General features: G+C 45.3%; 1 protein-coding gene across 3 annotated transcripts; it reads left to right on the top strand.

The window, feature by feature from the left end:
• The first annotated feature begins 417 nt into the window (after nt 1-417).
• Nucleotides 418-20,182, top strand: D2HGDH (D-2-hydroxyglutarate dehydrogenase). Of its 3 annotated transcripts, none has more exons than XR_014789567.1 (11): nt 418-471; nt 3,338-3,732; nt 4,108-4,165; nt 5,834-5,973; nt 7,564-7,757; nt 8,886-9,054; nt 10,541-10,684; nt 11,424-11,566; nt 13,003-13,168; nt 18,467-18,988; nt 19,104-19,402. XR_014789567.1 is itself a non-coding variant. In XM_084846995.1 (10 exons), the coding sequence occupies exons 2-10, from the start codon at nt 3,345-3,347 to the stop codon at nt 18,727-18,729; spliced, it is 1,665 nt and encodes a 554-aa protein (XP_084703121.1). In that variant the 5' UTR covers nt 418-471; nt 3,338-3,344; the 3' UTR covers nt 18,730-20,182. The 3 variants fall into 3 exon arrangements, 1 of the variants encoding a protein (XP_084703121.1); XR_014789566.1 differs by having other exon boundaries at nt 18,467-18,978; nt 19,096-19,380; XM_084846995.1 differs by having other exon boundaries at nt 18,467-20,182.
• Nucleotides 20,183-21,620: the final 1,438 nt, after the last annotated feature.

Raw genomic sequence — 21,620 nt, 5'->3', positions numbered from 1 at the left:
CAGGTAGGCTTGGCTTTCAGGTGCATCCTCCATCCCAAACAGATGATCAGCTGTGTCAAAGCTGTCGGCAGCACCGGTAGTCTGCGGGAGGCGCCCGGGCGAGTCTATCTAGATTGCCGCCACTATTTTAATCCGCGAGGCGGACACTCTGGAAAGGTGGAACTACTACACCTGAGGGCTGGCGGAAGGAGCAGCCCGACCTCCGTGGGAAAGGCCGCCAGCGCGGGATTTGACGCGCCCGGCTGGGATCCTCTCCCCATTCTCCGCACGAAGACGCCGGGCGCAGCCTAGCCCAGGCGGCGAGCCTTCCGCGCCGCTTGGCTACGCCCACAGCCCGCCTCGCTCTCTCGCTCTCTCTTTCTCTCTCTCAGCTGCTTGGTTCGGGAAAGACGGGGAGGAGCTATCGGCGGACCGCCTGGATCTGCCCGAGGAGGAGCGAAGCGCAGGAAATCTTGTCGGCCCCCGTCAAAGGTGAGTGCGCACAGGAGGGCCACTGCGGGCCCGGGGCGCGCGCGCGGCGGAGACGTCTCCGCGACGTGTTTGCGCGCGTTCCTTCCCAGCCCTGCTGACGGGCGACGCTATCGCCTCTGCTGCCTGGCATTGCTCCCCGCTCCTCTGGCCCTAATCTTCCCTCCCGCCCCAGAGAGAAGCAAAAAGAGTCAAGTTCCGCCCATATCTCTCGGGCTAACACTAGTGGTGCAGCGAGGTCATTTTAGACCTTGGACTTAATGGTCGGCGGGAGGCTGTTGGTGGCCACAAAAAATCTATTTGCCAACTCTGTTTAAAAAAAAAAAAGGAAGGAAGGAAGAAAGAAAGACTCGAGCACGTGCAGTTTCGCATTGCAAACTCACTGAAATCATAGCACCCTCATGACTACAGGAATAAAACGGATTTTGCTTCTGTTGCTAAACACGTTTAGGGCGCAATCGTATGCAGGTTTAGACAAAATAAGTCCCGCAACTCCTACAACAAAAGCCCTACATGCATAGGATCACACCCTTCCTTTGGAAGAAGCACCATTTCGTTGCAGGAAAGGATAATAGGTATTTAAAATAATAATAATTTAAAAAATTAGCATCTGTAGCCCTGTTGGCTGCCCCCTGAGTATAAAATGTTTTTTTTTAAAAAACACACAAAGTATGGTGAGGTGAGCAGTGTCAGCCCCGTGGGCCCCAGCATGCCCTTGCCAGCCCAGGGTTTGATGCCAGGCCTGTTTGCTGCTGTCCCCATCATGCTGCTCTCTGGGTGGTCATTTGGGGTGGGGGCAGCTGGTCTGCGGCCCCTGGACTTCAGCCCTGAAGTCCAGCCCTGGCTGCACCACTCCCGGTCTCTCATCTTCAGTGCTTAGTGTTGCACCCCAAAAATGCCTAGACTGGAAGCTCCTCCCCGCAGTGCCCCTCTACGGAGATATTGCTGGGCAAGGCCGTGTCTAACATAACTTCAAAAGGAGTAGCCATGTTAATTTGTTGCAACTTGCAATAAAATCAACAAAGTCCCTTGTGGCACCTTAAATTCTCTATAATAATAAAAGATTATTTATGTCTATCTGTCCATCCATTGGCACCATAGTGCCAAGACCATGAAACCTCGATACCTGCAACTTGACATGCATACTAAGGGGCCCCTGGGGTGTGCACCTTGAGGTTATTTTGTTTTTAGAATTCATTCATGAAGCCAGGTCCATTTCCTAGTTATTTATATCGTGCTATCAGTGTACATGATGTTTTACAGAGTACAAGAAGGCAGGTCCCCACCCCTAGGCGCTTACAATCAAAAGTTTGACACAGGGAAATTAAAAGAGGAAGGGGAGGGGAGGCAGGGTGAAATGGGGGGAAATGCATCAGTTATATATGCTTAGATTAAGTGATAGGGCCAAAACAGGCATTACTTGTCTGTGCCTAGATCTGTGCCTAGTAGCTACACTTCCCTCCCCCATGTTTACTCTAGAATAGGTGCAGAGGGCCCAGTCTGGAACAACTTCACGATGCCACCTCTTACTGCATTAGAATCCCAGCCCCAAACCCACCTTTTCCATGACGCCTTTTGGCACAATCCTCTAGTTTCCATGCCTTAATTCCCTGTACCACAGGTTTCCAGACAAGGCTTTTATTGGGACTCTAGTGTGAAGGGTAGGGGCTTTTAAGACCCAGATTGGGGCCCTGTGCCTACTCTAGAGTAAAAATGAAGGTGGAAAATGTAATTGCTAGACACCGTTTTAAAATAATGTCTGTTTTGACCCATGGACTGATGATGGTTCAGATGACATCGTGCAGCTATTCTGTCCTTCCCTCCTTAACAGACTTCTGTGGGTGCATCTGGATGAGGCTTTTATCATGCCATCGCCCTGCTTCGTTCATGGGATTTTACAGGGGATCCAAATGATATCATCTTCCACTCATAACCCTCCTGTGTTTTTCCACTCTTCTGTCCTTTTTCTTACCGTGGAAAATCTGTTAAGGAAAAAAGGACAGAGTAGCTGTGCAATGCCTTCTGACTGTTAGTGCAAAGAGCCTTTCATCTGGAAGCATCCCATGGTAAGAAAAAAGTCAGAAGAACTGATGGGAAGACAACAGAGGATTACAAATGAAAGATGATGTCATCTGGACCCCCATCAAATTCCATGAATGAGGCAGTGCCATTGCACAATAAAAGCCTTGTCTGGAAACCTGTGGTACAGGGAATTAAGGCATGGAAACTAGAGGATTGTGCCAAAAGACGTCATGGAAAAGGTGGGTTTGGGGCTGGGATTCTAATGAAGTAAGAGGTGGCATCGTGGAGTTGTTCTGGAAGGCAGGTCCAAGCCTACTGCTGGATTCAGAGTAGCACTTTGCAGAGTTCCGCTCATGCTGGAGGAAGGGGGCAGGGAGGCGAGGCAATCTTCATGAGGCACCAGCTGAGTTGCACACCAGCTTCATTTGCCGCTCACTTTCCCAATCAGGATGACAAGGCGTAGGCAAAGTGGACAAAGTCAGCACCTCACAGAGCCACTCCTGGAGGCACTGGCTGAGTCCCAAGCCAGCTTCACTTACCCCTTCCCTTCCCTAATTGTGGAAGGTGAGGGAGAAGTTAAACTGACTGAACCATAGCTTCAAGGCACACTCCTTGAGGGTGCTGCTCAGTCACTCTCCAGCCCCTTCCCCCTTCTCAGTGGGGCCTCACCCAAGGCCTCCGTGGGCCAGATGGGGCAGCCTGGTGGGCCTAATTCAGCCCACAGGCTGGAGGTTCCCTGTTCCTGCTTTCCTGCTTTTAAAAAATACTGAAAAGAAAAATCTGTAGTCGAGTGCCTTTTGCGGGGAGAGAATCAAAACTGGATGTTTATCTTACTTTTGGACTTCAGGTTAATCATGGCTGTTTCCAGCCTTATCCGACATTGCCCATTTGGACTCCTTTGGACCTTACCAAGGTGGCAGATCAGATGCCAGAGAAAAGCCTTGAGTGTGTGGATCAGAGCGGCCCCCCAGTCTAAGATTAAGAAGAAAGTAACAGAACCACTGAAGAGACGAGCGCTACTGCCATCCACCCAATGGAGCATCAGGAGAAGTCTGCATGCTACCCAGCTTCACCTTCAGGAAGTGATGCTCACCAGTGAACGATATGGGGTGCAGAGATTGCCCTTTGCACATGTTTCTGATGCAGACATGTCTTTCTTTCAACAACTTATGCCTGACAGGGTGATCACAGATTTAGACGAACTGAAATTCTTTAATGTGGACTGGCTGAAGTCGGTGAGAGGTAGGTTATCTTAATGATACCCACTCTAGTAGCTACCATTATCGCAGGGCACCACTGTAAATTGCATAGTGCAAGCCTTCTTTTCAAAACTGCACTCCCAGTGATAAATCTGCAATCGACATTTCTATACCTGCATATCAGTGGAAGCTGGTGACTCTGATGTCAGTGGGGTATTGAATCTGCTCCAGATTTCAGTCAGAACTCTAAAGGAGCTATTCAAGGTGTGAAGCCTCTGCTGCTGCATATGATGTCTTATCTTTCTTATTTCTAGCTAATTCCAAGGTCCAGCATGGGTGTTTTGAGGGGAAAGGGAAGTGTGGGCCAGCCACAATATGAGCTTTGAATAGATATTCTCACATATTGTTTACATGACAGGCTGCAGTAAAGTGTTGCTGAAGCCACGGACAACAGCGGAAGTCTCTGAGATTCTCAGGTAAGATAAACTGTGTTTACATAAACTCAACAGTGTTAGCGACTTCGGTATACAGGAGAAAATGCTTTACTTCTGTACTGTTCACACACATTTTAAGAATAGGAATACATGGTGCTGTTTTTCCCAGTGATAACCCAGAGTTCTTCTTTCCTCTGTGGTCAGAGGGACCTGGGAAGGGGAAGAAAGCGCGAATGCTTGTTACAGTCACATGAAGAAACAGTGCAAGAGTTAGGAGTCTGTCTCTCGTTCCTCTGTGGTGCTGGAGAAGACTCTTACGAGTCCCCTGGACTGCAAGGAGGTCAAATCAGTCAATCCTAAAGGAAATCAACCCTGAGTGCTCATTGGAAGGACAGATACTGAAGCTGAAGCTCAAATATTTTGGCCACCTAATGCGAAGAGAAAACTCCCTGGAAAAGACCCTGATGCTGGGAAAGACTGAAGGCAAAAGGAGAAGGGGACGGCAGAGGATGAGATGGCTAGATAGCATCACTGATGCAATGAATATGGACTTGAGCACACTCCGGGAGAGAGCGCAGGACAGTAAGGCCTGGCGTGCTATGGTCCATGGGATCACAAAGAGTCGGACATGACTGAACGACTGAACAACAACTCTCGTTCCTAACTTTGCTCTCACTGTGAGCAACAGCTAAAGAGCATTTAGCATTAAGGGTTTAAAGTGCATTAATTAAACTGAAAAACTGTCTATGTAAACATGGCCTTGAGTTTTTAATACTGAAGAATTAATTGATGTTAGGTGCGACGGGTTTCAAATAGAAGAAGGTTCCTAATGTGGTGGACATAGTGTGAATCTGAAATATATGAGTTATTTTTCAGTTCTCCCTTCTGGGGGCCCTATGAAAAACTCCTAGGGGATGAGATGTAGGAACACAGTGAAATCCTGTGTACTTTTCAGCTGAATCAGTCAGGAAGGAAAAGCCTTCAGAAGCACTAAGAAGACCCCAGGAAGTTTTTGTATTAGTCGTGCACTTATACAAAGAAACATCTGAAACTGAAGCGCAGCCCTTAGAGGGGGCTAAAAGGAAACTCTGCCATCAAAATTCTGCCTGCAGGTATGTGACCTTCCAGTCCAAGGGTGCTTCCAGACAAGGTTTTTTATTGTGCAATTACTCTGCCTCAAAAATTGAATTTTACGAGGGGTCCAGCTGATGATGTCTTCCACTGGTAACCCCACTCTATGTTTTCCCCACTGTTTCGTCCATCTTTTTAATTACATCTTAATTTTCTGTCTGGAAGCACCCCAAGTCAGACCATTCTGTATACTAGTACCCCCATTAAAGAGATGCATGGCATCTCAGGATCCATTCACACATGCACAAATATAGGTACATAACTATGTGGGGAAACAGTGAGAACTGAAAGCACTGACAGCTGAACTGAGAGCTGGCACCCACTTTTGAGATTGTGACTGCACTTTTCCCCATCACTGCTACCATAGCAATCACTGTGACTGCAATAACAGGAATCGCACTGGGTAAGTTAATAGGCTAGATTCAGGAGAAGCTGTCAAGTTCACCCTGATCCAATCTAGAACTTAGGGTGGCCTTTATATCTTAAACCGTTTTTAGTTTTGCAAGTACAACATTTTCAGAGGCATAGCATGTGCTGTTAGGAGCAAGATCCCCATGGGCAAAATGTGTTCCCTTTCAGGTACTGCAGTGAGAAGAACTTGGCTGTGAACCCTCAGGGGGGTAACACGGGCCTCGTTGGGGGCAGCGTCCCTGTCTTTGATGAGATCATTCTGTCCACAGCTCTTATGAACCAGATCATCAGCTTCGACCATATTTCTGGTAAATATATTTTCCTAGGAAAAAAGTGGCTCATGTAGTAACCCTCTAAAGCAGGGATGAGTAGAAAGTAGATCTCCAGATGTTTTGGACTTCAACTCCCAGCATTCCTGACCATTGGCCCTGTGGCTTCTGGGAGCTGAAGTTCAAAGCATCTGGAGATCTACCATCTGCCCACCTCTGCTCTAAAGCTTAGCATCCTCATTAGTGTTCTTACAGGGAGGACAACATGGAAGGTTCATGGATCCAGAAAGCTTGGCAAAGTTGTTCTCCCCCCACCCCCATAGCAGTAGGAGGCAAGCCTAAAACAAAGTTGGGGGGGAGAGGAGAATGCTGTTTGTTCTGTAGTGTTAGTAGGACACTGCCTAATGCAAAGCACAAGGCATAAACAACATCTGCATTGCAAAAAGCAATACAGCAGGGCCAGCCCTACCTGTAGGTAGAGTGAGGTAGCTGCCTCAGGCAGCAGATGCCTGGGTGTGGGGAGCAATAACCAGATGTTGGAGGACACAGCTGTATGGGCCATGTGACTTGCCCTGCACTCCTAAGCCACCAGGTGCAGTGCAGCACAGTCCCCTTGCCAGTGCTGAAGTAAAATCCAGCTTCTAGTTCAGTCATCTTTTGCACAAGGAATGGGTCCTTCTTGTCCATCTTGTCCTTCACCTCAAGCAGCAAAAGGCCATCTTGTCCTTCACCTCAGGCAGCAAAAGGCTATCTTGTCCTTCGCCTCAGGCAGCAAAATGTCAGGGGTTGGCCCTGAGCATCTCTACTTCTGGGTATGTTGCTGGCAGTAAATGAGGAACAAATTCAACAATGGTGCCACTGAGGGATAAATATGGGAAACAAGGAAACCTCTCAGGTTCTTGAATATCCTCCTGAGGCTGCTTTAAGGGAGATAAACGTTTAATATTACTTTGTGGTCAAGCATCTGATCCTCCTCTGAGAGAAGGAAGGGGAAAGGACAGACCCCAACATCCTAAACTGATTTCTTCTTCTTACTTATTTCTGTTATATCCTACCTTTCTTCCAAGGAGCTCAAGATGGTGTCCATCAGGGTCACTGAACCTCTTTTTACCCGAGGGCCAAATTCAGTTTCAGAGAAGCTCTTGAGAGCCACATGCCACTAGTGGGCAGGGCCAAAGGGAAAATGGGGCAGGGCCAAAATACAAAAAATGCCATCATCTTGTAGCTTAATGCTCTCACTGCCAGTAAGTAAGCCTTAGGAGAGTCATTTCAATCTTTTAGAATGGGGGAAAACACCAGAAAACCAACAAACTATTGGTGGTTCAGAGAAGGAGGCAGGGCCAGGGGAGGGGTGTGGCCATCTGAGGAACCCTGGAGATCTGGATTGTGACCTCAGGCAAGCTGGATTCAGCCCGTGTGCTTGCGGTTCAACACCCTTCGCGTACATGGTTCTCTCCCCCACCCCCATTTCATCTTCTCGACAACTGTACAAGGTATGTTAGGGTGACTGATAAGTGACAGGCCAGAAGTTAGCCAGTGAGCCTCATAGCTGAAGCTGGGGAGCATTCCACTATCGAAAAGGAAGTTTGCATTCAAGTGTCAGACTGTGACTTGATGCTTATGTCTCAGGAATCCTGGTTTGCCAGGCTGGCTGCATTTTAGAGAACCTCAACCAGTATCTGGAGCAGCTGGATTTCATCATGCCTCTTGACCTAGGAGCAAAAGGCAGTTGTCACATTGGAGGGAATGTAGCTACAAATGCTGGGGGCTTGCGACTTCTGCGATATGGCTCTCTCCGAGGGACAGTCCTGGGACTAGAAGTGGTAAGATCAAACTCTGAAAGCTGCTCCCTATGTTTAACTTTTTGTTTGTTTTTTGAGGCTTTTTAAAATATACACACATGGATTTGTATATATCATAGCAATGAATACATATAAAATGTGCATGTGTGCGTATGTGTGTGTGTGTGTGTGTGTGTGTATATATATATATATATATGAGAAAATACAACTTCCTAGTAATTATACATAAAGGTAAAGGTGTCCCCAACCAGTCGTGTCCGACTCTAGGGTGCGGTGCTCATCCCCGTTTCTAAGCCGAAGAGCCAGCGCTGTCCGAAGACGCTTCCGTGGTCATGTGGCCGGCATGACTGAACACCGAGGTGCACAGAACGCTGTTACCTTTCCCGCCAAGGCGGTACCTATTTATCTACTTGCAATTTCTTGCTTTCGAACTGCTAGGTTGGCAGAAGCTGGGACTGAAGACGGGAGCTCACTCCGTCACGCAGCACTCGGGTCTCGAACTGCTGACCTGCCAACCTTCCAGTCTGCAGTTCAGCGTCTTAACCACTAAGCCACCGCGGCCCCTAATTATACATAGGCTTCAACAAAAGCAGACCAGATATCCAAATAAGTATCCATTTGAAGGTGGTATTTGCATACTACCTGTTCAGATGTTGAAAATATTGTAAGGTCCTCAATCCATTGCATTATAGGAGGTGAGTGTTTCTCCTTCCAGTTTTTATCCTTCCAGTCAGTCTTTTAGCTGTCAAAAGAGCACGGAGAATCCATTTACACTGACCATTCATTAATTTCCATGAAGCAGGCAAATAATTTAAAAGAGCATGTACATCAGCAAATATTAAAGACTGTTCTAGTACAAAATTTATTTATGCAAGTTCCCCACTTCTGTCCTAAAGAAAGAAAAAAAACCTCCATTGGCGTTAATGGAGGGGTTTTTTTGTTTTCTTTAGTTCTTGCACAGGGGGCAGTGTATTTAAGCAGGGGAAGCAGCTGGGTGGGAAAATGTAACCCTCGGTACCTGCATATAGTAGTTCTGATCCAGATCAGGGCCCCAGAGGCTAACATGAGTTTTTTTTTTTAAATGTTAGGGTAGGCTACATGCCATTTATTTAATGTATATAGCTTAGCCCTACGTTTGTCCTCTTCCAGGTGCTGGCTGGTGGCTCCGTTCTGAACTGTTTGGCATCTCTGCGTAAGGACAATACCGGCTATGATTTGAAGCAGCTTTTCATTGGATCAGAGGGGACCTTGGGGATCGTTACTGCTGTGTCCATCCTCTGCCCACGGAAACCCAAGGCTGTGAACCTGGCATTTCTTGGTAAGAGCCATTCTCATCTTTTCTTTCTAGGTATGGTGTTTGTGACTGCTAGTGATATACAGCAAGAATGATCTTGGATGAACAGTGCTCGAGGCAAAACTGTTATGGTCCTCCAAGGCCGTTTTGATTCACTTTTGCTTGTGTTACCACTTAATGTGGTGAGTGGTTCTATTAAGAAAGAAGTTGAGGTGAGAGCAGAGAAAGCATTTCACACAACTAGAAGATCACTTTTCATTATCACCTTGAAAACTACATTTGTATGGAATCGTTCTGGGCTCTTCATTAAAACAATAATTCAGTGTGCAAAGGAACTGCAAATAATGTAACGTAGTTGATGGGTATCATTCTTAAAGCTGCTGATACTGGCGTATCACAGCATTGTCATGGAATGGAACAGACATATCCTCCTGCCTGAAGAATGTGTGGGAAGGAGAGCTCAGTAATTAGCTAGGACACATCAAGTACAACCTGCCACTTCCTTCCTGTACATATGATCAAGTGGTGCTTTGAGCACTGCTGCACATGTGGTCTTCTTCATAGAAGACCTTTTGGACATTAATAGGTGTGGCAGTTTTTTGATGGTCATAAGGACATTTTGCAGAAATATCTGATTGTTTTGGAAGACCAGTCAATAGTGCTCCATTGGACAATGGTATCAAAGAGTTTTGTTCAATGGGTGGTGTCCAATGTTAGGTTCCATTATTTTCAATGGTTCTGCTATAAGTAAAGCTAACTTGCACACAGCCGGAAGACTGTGGACCTTGGCATTAATAGAAAAACTCACACACAGAATTCATTTGATGAAGGACCTAGTTAAACAGGAGTCCTTTTTTCCTACTTGGCATCCTTTTATTACTTTGGTGACTCAAAATAGACAAGATAAGCACCTGGCTCCTCAGCATTGATAAGAACATAGTGTTGGCTTCATAGAATATGGCTCCTCCTATGTTCACATAGTGGCCAACCAGCTGCCTATGGGAAACCCACCAGCAGGACACAAGTGCCATTATTTTGGAAAGACCAACCTTGTTGAAATATGGATAAATGACATGTCTCATGAACTTCCTTTAATACATACAATTGGACCTCTGAGGTCTATTTTTTGATATCATTTTGATCACCTTGTTATGGTTTGTTAGAAATGTGTTTGTGTCTGTCACTGTTTCCCAACCTAGCATGCTCCAGATGTGTTAGACTGCAATAACCTTCATCCCTAGCCAGTGTGGACTGTGGCCATACTTACTGGGAATGATGAGCATTCTAGTCTAGCACATATGGAGGGTACCAGTTTGGGTGAGCTGGCATATGTTGTCTTCTTCTGTTACATTTATGATGATAACTCAAAGTCTGTAAACTGGATGAAGATACCTTAATAAGAGTTTAAAAGAAAAGATGTCACAGCTTGTTACATTGCTTCATTCAGCAGTTTTCTATTTTTTCTACTTCCTTATTTATTTTCTTTATAGTATTTGTTTTTTCTGTTAAGGTTGTCCAAGTTTCTCTCATGTCCTGAGAACCTACACCACCTGCAAGGGTATGCTAGGAGAGATCCTGTCTGCCTATGAGTTCATGGATAATGAATGCATGCAGGTGGTTGAGAGACACCTCAAGCTAGCCAACCCAGTGGCAGGTACCAAGCTGTTCCACGTACAAAATCCACAGAAGGGTTTCCATCACCAGTTCTATTTGCCAAAGCTTCCATCAAAAATCTAATGGCTGAATTGAAATTTATTGGTTCCTTAGATGTTTTCTTAGTTTGCTGCTACTTGATTGTCCAATGTAATCTAGGCCTTGAATGCATTTCTGCTCATGGTCACACTGCATCATGGGTTTTGTAGTCTTAGGGTGCATGCTTGGAGTTGTAGGCCTTTTCCTGTCTAAATGTGCATAGCATTGCACCTTAAAGGATACACAGGACCTTTGCACACATATTTCCCATATTGCACACATATTGCTTTGAATCAAGATATTGGTATTTCTTTAAAAACTTACTCAACATTTTACACATGTTTACAAGTATTCTGAAATATGAATTTTTATACAATATGAAATGGTAAGTTCTCTGCCATTTTCACTCATTTATAGTCTAAATTACTATGAAATACTTGAGGACCATAGAAAGGGATTTGTAGTCTTAAAACTGAGATATCACTGACAGTGGTGCAATGTGGTAATTTTGGACTCTGGACGTGGCCTTATAAGGGTGGGTTCTTTAGATGGTAAGGGCACTTTTCCAACTTCTGCCTGTTGTAGTTGGAGTCATTCCAGTGAATATAGTTTGATTTTTAGCTATAGCAACTGAGGCTTATATTTGTGCATTTCTGCTGATTGCACCTGTCTGCTTTCTGATTCTACTTTTACAATTCCAGAAAGTCCTTTCTATGTGCTAATTGAGACCTCAGGCTCCAATTCTGCCCATGATGAGGAAAAACTGAGCCATTTCCTGGAACATGTCATGGCCTCTGGTTTGGTGGTAGAGGGAACTCTGGCCTCAGAAGATAAAAAAATTAAGGTAATTTCCCCTTTTCCTCAAATTTGCTTGGCTTAGGACTCTGATTTGAATCTGAACTGTGTACTGATTGGAGGTGCAACTACTTCCTCATGTGGCATAGAACAGTGATCCCAAATTACCTGACAATTCAGAAGAAATGCTGTAGCTGTTGTTTAGGTCTGTTTTGCAATATTTCCATTCATCATCTTTTTATTATTACTAGTATTACTACTGTTGCCTCCTTTCACATATTATTAGACAATCTTAGATTGTTAATTAGAAATATTTAATGACAATGTAGTTTAACTTCAATAAAGCAGCATGGAAATGTTCTTACTGAGTATTCCAAATTCAAAAAGCAGTTTGATGATGAAGCTCAAGAGCTGTTCGAAGGGGAGGAAACATGCGCTTCAGCAGTTTGTTCCCTTTGAAAAGCTGTAGCATGTCATGGCTGTTGTTCTTTGAACTCACAGGAGGTCAATGAGCTGTTTGAGATTTCTGGAATCATGCCAGAAATCATGCCTTTTTTAAAAAGGTAGTTGAGGGGAGAATAATTAGGTGTGGATATAAGGCCAGCATGTGCACAGCCCTTTGGATCTCCGCCGCAGCAATGTATAAATCCACATGTATTTGGAAGAAAGATTTCTATTGCACAGAGTCATTTTTTGTCTGGTATGTCAGATGGTAGAACTACTACAACATACATGATGTTAGTATACTATTAGCTTTGCTGAATAGCCTATTGCAGCCTGTGATGCTCTCCAGATGTTTTGAACCACAACTCCAATCAGCCCAACCAGCATGATCAATGGTCAGGGATGATGGGAGTTGTAGTACAAAACATCTGGAGGACACTGCTGGGGAAAGTTGGCCTAATTCATTGGTTACAAGTTTGGTTGTTTATTGGCAGAAACATAGCATTTAAATATGACTAAATACGATGCAATTTTGTCTGTTTTCTCTGTCTACTGCAGTAGTAAAGCAGGGTAAGGATTCTGTATTTTAAAAGACAGAAATTGTTGCATGTTAAGATTTGGCTTAAGCAGTTTGTGACTAGTATGGGGCTAGAGTAGCAGGAATGCTGCAAAGAAAAACTTAAGGTGCAATCCTATGCATGTTTAGACAGAAAAAAAGACCTACTATTCCCAGCATGCCCCAGCCAGCCAGCATAGCTGCTGGAGGGATGCTGGGAGTTGTAGGACATTTTTCTATCTTAACATGCATAGGATTGCGCCCTTAAGCTGCATTAGGAGCACTCATTGCAATGGAAAATAATTTGAGCCTGCACTGAATTAATTTTGGTAACCCACTGAATTTAGAGTAAGTTCACTGCCCAAGTAGCAGAGAAGGCATATCCAGTGGATTCAAATAGCAGGTGACTTTTGTATAACCATCCATGTGGAAGGAAAATGGAAGCATTTTGTTTCCATCCAAAACACTGCTTTCGTCAATTGCAGGCACTCTGGGCTTTACGGGAACGGATCACAGAGGCCCTGACGTGTGATGGTTTCGTTTACAAGTATGACATTTCGCTTGCTGTGGAAAGACTCTATGATCTTGTGACTGACATGCGGGCACGGCTGGGCAAGAGTGCCAAGACTGTGGTGGGCTATGGCCATCTAGGTAAGCTGAAGCATGCTTAAAAACAAATAGTCTTCCTTTGGATTGAGAGTTATTGTAGCAAAGTGTCTGACTGAGCTGTGAACCAGGATGTCCTTGGCTGAAATCTCATCTCAGCTTTGAACTGCTAGATAGCTTCAGGTCAGCCTCTGCCTCTCAACCTCAATCCACATTGGAGGGCAGGGGGCATATGTAATAGGAGTATAATAATACTGGCCTACTTTACAGAGTTGTTGTAAGGATTGGTGAGGCAACGTATGTGAAGCACTTTGAACAGTCAGAAAACACTGTATAAACATCAAAGTATTTTATTCTTGCTCGTCCTGTCCATTGATGTTGTTCAGTAGTTCCCATGGAATTCCCTAGAGCTGCTAAAGCAGTCTTCCCCAACTGGGGCCCCTCCGGATGTGTTGGACTACAACTCCCAGCATCCCCTACCAGCCATGCTGGCAGGGGTGCTGGGAGTTGTAGTCCAACACATCTGGAGGGCCCCTGGCTGGGGAAGGCCTCTGAGCTAAAGCATGATGCATGGAATTATCCAAATGCATAAAATTCAACTGGAGTTGATTAACTGAGAATGAGGCTGAAACGGGGTTAGTGAAGGGACAGAGGGTGTTACCTAAACTCCCTGCAGTGTAGGTAAGGACAAACACTTACCCAGGTAGACTGCTACCACCCCTTATGTCCACCTCAGCCTGCGCCAAGGGGCTCTCAGACCTTTCAGGACACACATGGTTCAGAAATAAGGGCACAAGCCAGGACCCTCTATTTCAAGCCCCAAGCCTGACACTTTACGCAGGAGCAAATAACCAACCACAAAGCTCTGGAATTTGTACTGAGATCTACCTGGAAGAAAGCACACTCAGCTCTAGAGGCAGAGATTAAGTTTATTTACATAGGGAAAAGGGAAAGGGATAAAAGGGTATACAAGAATCAGAGAAAACCTTTGGAACAATGCTTCAGGAAAAAATAACAAAGCAGTACCTAAACCTATCGTATATGTTACCAAAGTACAAGTCTTCTAATAGGACAGGGCCCAATCCAGGTTCCAGAAGCTCTCAAGCCCAGAAGCCAGTTAAAGCATGATGATGAAGACAAATGGGCAGTTCTAGGTCTCCCCCTTTTATGCTCTGACCCCTGACAACTCAAAAGAAGTTTCTGAGGAGCCAATCACTGGTTGACTATCGCAGCTTCCTGAACCCTGTAAGGGAGGTGGGGAAGTTCCCATTAGAATGCAGCTGAGATAATTCAATCTCAGTGAATTGAGTCTTGTTCTGGCGATGAAGGCTAGAGCTATCTCGAGATAACAGACCCACAAATGGCTACATCACTATGTGCCATTTCAGCTTAGCCAAATTGGGGGATACGTGGCTCAACCACACTACGAGCGAGAAGGATCTTGGAATTGTCGTCGATCACAAGCTGAATATGAGCCAACAATGTGATGTGGCTGCAAAAAAGGCAAATGCTATTTTGGGCTGCATTCATAGAAGCATCGCTTCCAGATCCCGGGAAGTACTAGTTCCCCTCTACTCAGCACTGGTTAGGCCTCATCTGGAGTACTGTGTCCAGTTCTGGGCACCACACTTTAAGAAGGATGCAGACAAGCTGGAGAGGGTTCAAAGGAGGGCAACAAAGATGATCAGGGGACTGGAAACAAAGCCCTATGAAGAGAGACTGAAAGAACTGGGCATGTTTAGCCTTGAGAAGAGAAGACTGAGGGGAGATATGATAGCGCTCTTCAAGTACTTGAAGGGTTGTCACAGAGAAGAAGGCCAGGATCTCTTCTTGATCATCCCAGAGTGCAGGACACGGAATAATGGGCTCAAGTTACAGGAAGCCAGATTCCGACTGAACATCAGGAAAAACTTCCTGAGTGTCAGAGCAATACGGCAATGGAACCAATTACCTGGGGAGGTGGTGGGCTCTCCCACACTGGAGGCCTTCAAGACGAGGCTGGACAGCCATTTGTCAGGGATGCTCTGACTTGGATTCCTGCATTGAGCAGGGGGTTGGACTCGATGGCCTTGTAGGCCCCTTCCAACCCTACTATTCTATGATTCTGTAAATGGAGTTGTCACACAGAGCATAAAAAGAAAACGGGGCTCTTCAGTTAGGGCACAGAGCGAGAATGGAATCCTTGGCAGGGTTCGTGATGAGCTATTTCAAGACTGAATACACCCTATTAAGGAACTGTTTGAGCCTGCTACAAATTGCTGTCCGTGGGAAAGCCGCACATAGCAACTCGCTATGCAGAGACAATTATTTTTCCCCATGTTATTGCAGCCTTTTTCTTTGGCAGTTTGTGGCGGTGTGCAGGAAAGCATTGCATCAGACCTGTGAGCCACAGCACACAAATTGCTTGTCTCTTAGAACAGCTGCCGCCAGGAGCCATTTAAAAGTGTTCTCTGAGTGGCCTCTTGTTTGTGTGCCTCGAGCCTCGGACGTCTCGTGGTGAAAAATAGCCCAGGTATACAGCACGAGAATTGGGCAGAGGGACAAAATTAGGTGTATGTGATGCTAAAAGAAAGGGGCTTTTAAGGACATCAGAAGTTCGAGAATGATGAAAGAACACATAGTGTAGAGGAGTTAATCATCGACTGCAAAAAAAAATATGGCGCTTTTAGTTCTTACCATGCTTTGGTCCTTACACAAGAAGAATGCTTTGCCGCTAATCAGCATAATTGATTAATTGCATTTGTATCCCAGGGTGGCATACATGGTCCTTCCCTGCCCACCCATTTTATCTTTACAATAAGGTAGGCTAGGCTGAGAGATAGTGACTGGCCCAAGGCCACCCATCAAGCTTCAGAGCTGAGTGAGGATTTGAACCCAGGCCTCCACAGTTGTTTGTCTCCTAGAAGAGCTGCTGCTACGAGCCATTTTAAAGTGTTCTGTGCATGGCCTCTTGTTTATGTGCCAAGGCAGCAAGGCCTGATGAAGCTAAGACTGGCTTTCCATGATACATGAAAGGAGGGGGAGGCAAAGCTGACAAGTTGTGCTTCCTTTAACTGTGTTTCCAGTGTAATGTACAAAAGCAACATGGAGGAGGCAAAATGCACAACTACCTTTTTGTGCATTATAACGGTAGCACATTAAGGAAACTCTCATTTGTACCGTGCTGCTTCATTGAAGCATGTGCCCATAATCACAAACCAATAAACTGAAACAATTTTGGACCACTGATTTCTCTTTCTAAACCAGGGGCGGGCAACCAAAAAATAACAGCCCAGAATAAAACCAAGATAAAAACCAGCAGCAAAGAATAAAACCATCTCAGCACTTAAACCCAAATTAAAACCAGCAGCAGAATAAAATACTAGATGACTAAAAACAGTTCTTAAAATGTCTGGGAGAATAAAAAAGATATTCACCTGGTGTCAGAGAGACCATAATGTACATGAAGCAGGGTGCCGCCACTGGAAAAGTCCTCTCTCTCATGGCCACCTGCCTCACCTTCTTTGGCAGGGTCATCTGCGGGAGGGTCTCAGCCAATGATGCAATGTCCAGGTGGGTAAGTATGGGAGGAGACGTTTCTTCAGGTAGTCTAACCCCAAGCCATTTAGGTCTTTAAAGGTTTAAAGCAACATTTTGAATTGGGCCCAGAAACAGACTGGCAGGCAGTGCAGATGGAGAACTACTGGCATAATTGATCACATTGGCTCTGATAGAGGGCTTTTAAAATTAGGCCGAGGGATACAGGTTGCCCATCCCTGTGCTAAACTAATGGAAGGGAGATCCCTGGGGATTGGGAAAAGGCCTGCTCCCACATGAGCCTGCACCAGACAGTGTGATTGTCATCTGGAGTCCTCTTCCAGATCTCATCAGCTGTAATTAAGTGGGTGCACACTGGGGAGAGGGGTCTTTTGGCCATCGCACCTCACCTATGGAATGCCCCAGGGTGACTCATCCGACATCAACCAGTGCCAGCTCCAGGTTTTTGAGGCATGGCCCTTTCAGTGCCCCCGCTCCCTCAGCAAGTCTACCTTCTCACCACCATTGTCACCAACTGCTATTTCCCTTCCTCCTCCTCCTCCTCCTCTCATCAGTGCTACCACTCGCTTGCTTGATAGGAGAGAGCCAGTGAGCAAGCAGGCAGTGGCATGTACTGCTCCTTCTTCTCACCACCTGGGCCAGAGAAGGAGCAGCTCAACAGGCATGTTGCATTGGTGAAGTGAAGGAGCAGGTCCAGGGGCCCTTGACATTGGACCCCTGCTGCAGTGTGTGCTCTCGGCAGATGCCCAACCCTGCCTACCTTGATCCTGGCCCTGATGTTAGTTCTGATGTCATTTCAGCAATAGCCAAAGACATTGTTATTCACCTGGGCATCCCTGCACATAATGCGAGCTCGTTGTATCTGCTCTGCTGAATTTCTATGTCTGTTTTGATTTATTCTGTGTTTTGTTTTCATTGTGATTCTTAAAATCTATTACTGTTGTATAATTTTTACTGCAGGCTGTCCTGAAGGGTGGCCTAGAAATCCCTTAGACCATGAGTGGGGAACATGTAGCTCTCCAGATATTGTTGCATTGCAACTCCCGTCAGACCCAGCCAGCATAGCCAATGCTGAGGGATGATGCAGTCCAACAACATCTGGGGGACACACATTCCCCCTGCCTGCCTCAGGTACATAAAATTAGGGATGGGCAGAACACTTACCTCTGGGTTCGGGGGGTGTCCGCGGGGGGGGGGTAGGCGATCTGTCCGTGCCCCCCCCCCCCCCCCCCGGAATCCTAGCCGGCCGTACCCACTCCACGGCGATTCTGCAGAGCCACCGGCCGGCTCCAGAACACCAGCGATACGGCTGCGATTGCCATATCGCTGGCTGGGCTGATTGACTGCAGACGCAAATGGCGTCCACTACGCCATTTGCAGCTGTAAAGGTCTTAGTTTAAGCTAAATGCAGCCATAAATGGCTGCATTTAGCTTAAACTAAGACCTTTACAGCCGCAAATGGCGTAGTGGACGCCATTTGCGTCTGCAGTCAATCAGCCCAGCCAGCAATACGGCAATGGCAGCCGTATCACTGGAGCTCTGGAGCTGGTCGGTGTGGAGGATCCAGCCAGCAAGGATTCCTCCAGGAGGCAGAGGTAAGTCTTCCGATCCTCCACGGACTCTTTTGAATCCGGCCTCACTGGGGTCTGTGGAGGATTTCTCCCCCACTCCTACATAAAGTACATAAAACCTCTTTTCAAGAATAGAGGAAATACAGAGAAGCATTGCACATCACAACCAGTGAATGGATGCATTGCCCATTTTCTTCTTTTGAAACCAACTCCCAGCTCTTGTTTGCTTTGGCAGGAGATGGAAACCTGCACCTGAACATCACAGCAGAGTCCTATAGCTATTCTCTGTTGGAAGCTATTGAACCATATGTGTATGAGTGGACTTCTCAGTATCATGGAAGCATCAGCGCAGAGCATGGCCTGGGCTTCAAGAAGAAGGATTATATCCACTACAGTAAGCCACAGGAGGCAGTCCTTCTCATGCAGCAGTTCAAGGCCATGTTGGACCCCAAAGGGATTCTAAACCCTTACAAGACTTTACCAGTCAAGTCCGTCTGATTGTGCCTATGGAGAAAGTGATCTCACAACTTGTGAAGCTGCAGCTGGAAATGGAGGTTTCCTTCTTTCTTTTAAGAGTGAAGTAGTAGTAAAGGACTTGGATTCTCTTCCCGGTATCGTCAACTAGCTCATACACTCTGAACTGTTTGGAAAGCAAAGGGTATTTGTAGCTTTAGCAATCCAGTTGTCTAAGGATTTTACCTTCAAGGCTTCAGACCTCTCCTGATTTTCAGGGCTTTGTTCTTATCTGTACACCAGGGCTGGGGAACCTGTGACCCTCTAGATGTTGTATTCCAACACCCATCAGCCCCAGCCAGCATGGCCAATGAGCAGGGATGATGGGAGCTGTGGTCCAGCATTTGGAAGGCCACAAGTTCTCCACCCCTGCTGTACACAAATGATAGGAGCAGAACTCCATCAGATGACCCAGTGGGTATGGCGTGGTAGGAAACATCATTTACAGGAGAAAATCACAGACTTTGGCATGACAGCTTCTCTTGGCATCCGTCGCAATGACCACATATATTCAAAATACAGCCAAGAGCAGCAAGAGTGTGCAAGATCCTTGAAGAAGAGAAGTATTTATTTTTTGCTTCGAACTGAAGGGGGGAAATAGTTTAATTTTCCATGGAAAAATAAAAGATGTACAGCAAATATTCTCTGCATTTATGTCTTTGTTGCTCTATGTTTCATTACAGACTTTCTTTGTAAATTCCTCATCCTTATTTTACAAAATCTTAAATGATGCATTGTCTAACCCCAGGATAAAACTAGACATCATGCTGGAACGACCCAAGTATTAGACTCAACGTGCCGGTTTCCCATAAAGGGAAATCGCTGGGGTGATTTACAGCGAGGCTAGGCTGTAGCCATGGGAGGGTCCTGTGCACTGTGGTATAGCAGAATTGTCAAATCCACTGAGGTTTCATGTCACCATTCACAAAACTACGAAAGTTTCGTCATTACAGAAAAAAACACGGTTATAATGGTTGCAAAGCACAAGAGAGGCCCTGGAAGATGACAATGTCATGTAAAGCACCTGCAAACTACCATGAGTGAGGTAGTGCACAATAACAGCTCTTAAGTTTCTAGACCAGCCTTCCCTAACCTGGTTCCCTCCAGGTGTGTTGGACTACAAGTCCCAGCAGCTCCTAGGCAATAATGCTCGCTTGGGATACTGCGAGTTGTAGTCCAGCACATCTGGAGGGTTCCAGGTTGGGGAGTGCTGCTCTAGACCTTTAATTTGTGGAAATAGAAGGAAAAGCATAGAGCCAATATTATACTGAATTGACTGCTAAGAACGTGTAAATCTCCTGTCTTGCTTTGTTTTGGCCAATTGTGTAAAAAAGCATCGGTATCACTGGCAAGCACCAGGCACATGCATTTAAGTGTTTATAAAATTAACATGTCACTGTATTTATATTTAATACTACTAAATAACTTCAAACATATTACACTTCTGGTATTTGAGTTCTGGCTGTTCTTTGCACACATTCTTGTGTACACTTCAGCCCTCTCACCACAACATTTCTGGCTGGGGCCTGAGGTGTGAGGGACAGGGGTGCTGAACCTTCACTCTCCCTGCACATTTCCCCTTGAAACTATTTCTTCTCCGCCATTTTTGTCCTGAAGTGGCTCCAAGACCAGAAACAACCCTCGCTGGGAGGAAAAGAAATGGTTAAAAGGAGTTTTGGGAGGGAAAAGCACGGATAGATGAAGGGGAGCCTATCGTGCCTACGCTGTGCTTTAAAGAAATCAGCATGAGCCATAATGTGACAACATATCATGCCATATACCGTCTAGTTACAGCCTCAGACTTTCCAGGAAATGTCATTAGAAAACATCTTGTCATTTCTGATTTCCCATACTTCCAATAAGCAGCTATAAACAGTGGGTACATCAGTTTTAAATTTATCAATTTAAGTAAATGATGTCAGCAGTGATACGGTCAGACTAATTTTTCTTTTATGTCTCATACAACAAGTAATGCTATAATACAGGGATTGATTTTTTAAAATGATGGCATCTTGTATATGCCCAAGGTGCTTATCTCAGTTGAATTGTTGCCAATTCTTTAACATGGTTTTATTAATGTTGTCCTACCATTTACTATTTGTCTCCAAATGTATTGCATAATAGTAATAGATTACATTAGGGAATTTAAGACTTCCTTTTTCATATGGTTTTTTGTAATGACACTAAAAGACTCCAGCTTTTTGGATTAACCATAACAAGACACCAGCGTTTTTTTAAATTTTTTTTGCTATCACTGAAGAGAGCAATTTTTTAAAAAAAATTATTGAGATTCCAAAAATGTCATTTCCAATAGTCGTAAAAAGATACCTCATCTTGACAGTAGCATTAAATAAGTAGGATCTAGAACCAAATGTTCAAATGTGGAATGTTCCATCCATCCCCTTTTCCAGAATACTCTATTTTGCCCCACATCCTGTCTTCCAACTCCTTCACCACAGCACTGCCCACTGAGCATGTTCCATCCTCATTTTTTAGAGTTTCCCCCACCCCACCCTATCGGTTATCATCTAAAAAAAAATTCGTACTTTTGCAATCCCCATTCTGCCAATGCCTCCTCTTTTGCATGGCTCATTTAATTTTGGCTACATAAGGATCCACTCAAGAGAATGGGTTTGCTGTTAGTATTTTTTATTTATTTATTAAATGTATTGATTGCCCATCTGGCTGGTCGCCCAGCCACTCTGGGCGATGTACAATAATAGAAACAATTTAAAACAAAATTCTAAATTAAAAACATATTTCTAAAAACACCCTAACCCACCCCAAATGCCTGCCACAACAACCACGTTTTTAATGCACGGCAGAAGCTAATTAAAGGGGGGGCATGGCAGAGTTCCATAGGGAGGGAGTTCCAT

Source organism: Heloderma suspectum, chromosome 3 (assembly GCF_057233095.1).
Source record: "Heloderma suspectum isolate Gila_16-S chromosome 3, 16-S_ref, whole genome shotgun sequence".
In the NCBI taxonomy this organism is placed as follows: Eukaryota; Metazoa; Chordata; class Lepidosauria; order Squamata; family Helodermatidae; genus Heloderma; species Heloderma suspectum.
This window is presented reverse-complemented; position numbering and strand designations above follow the sequence as displayed.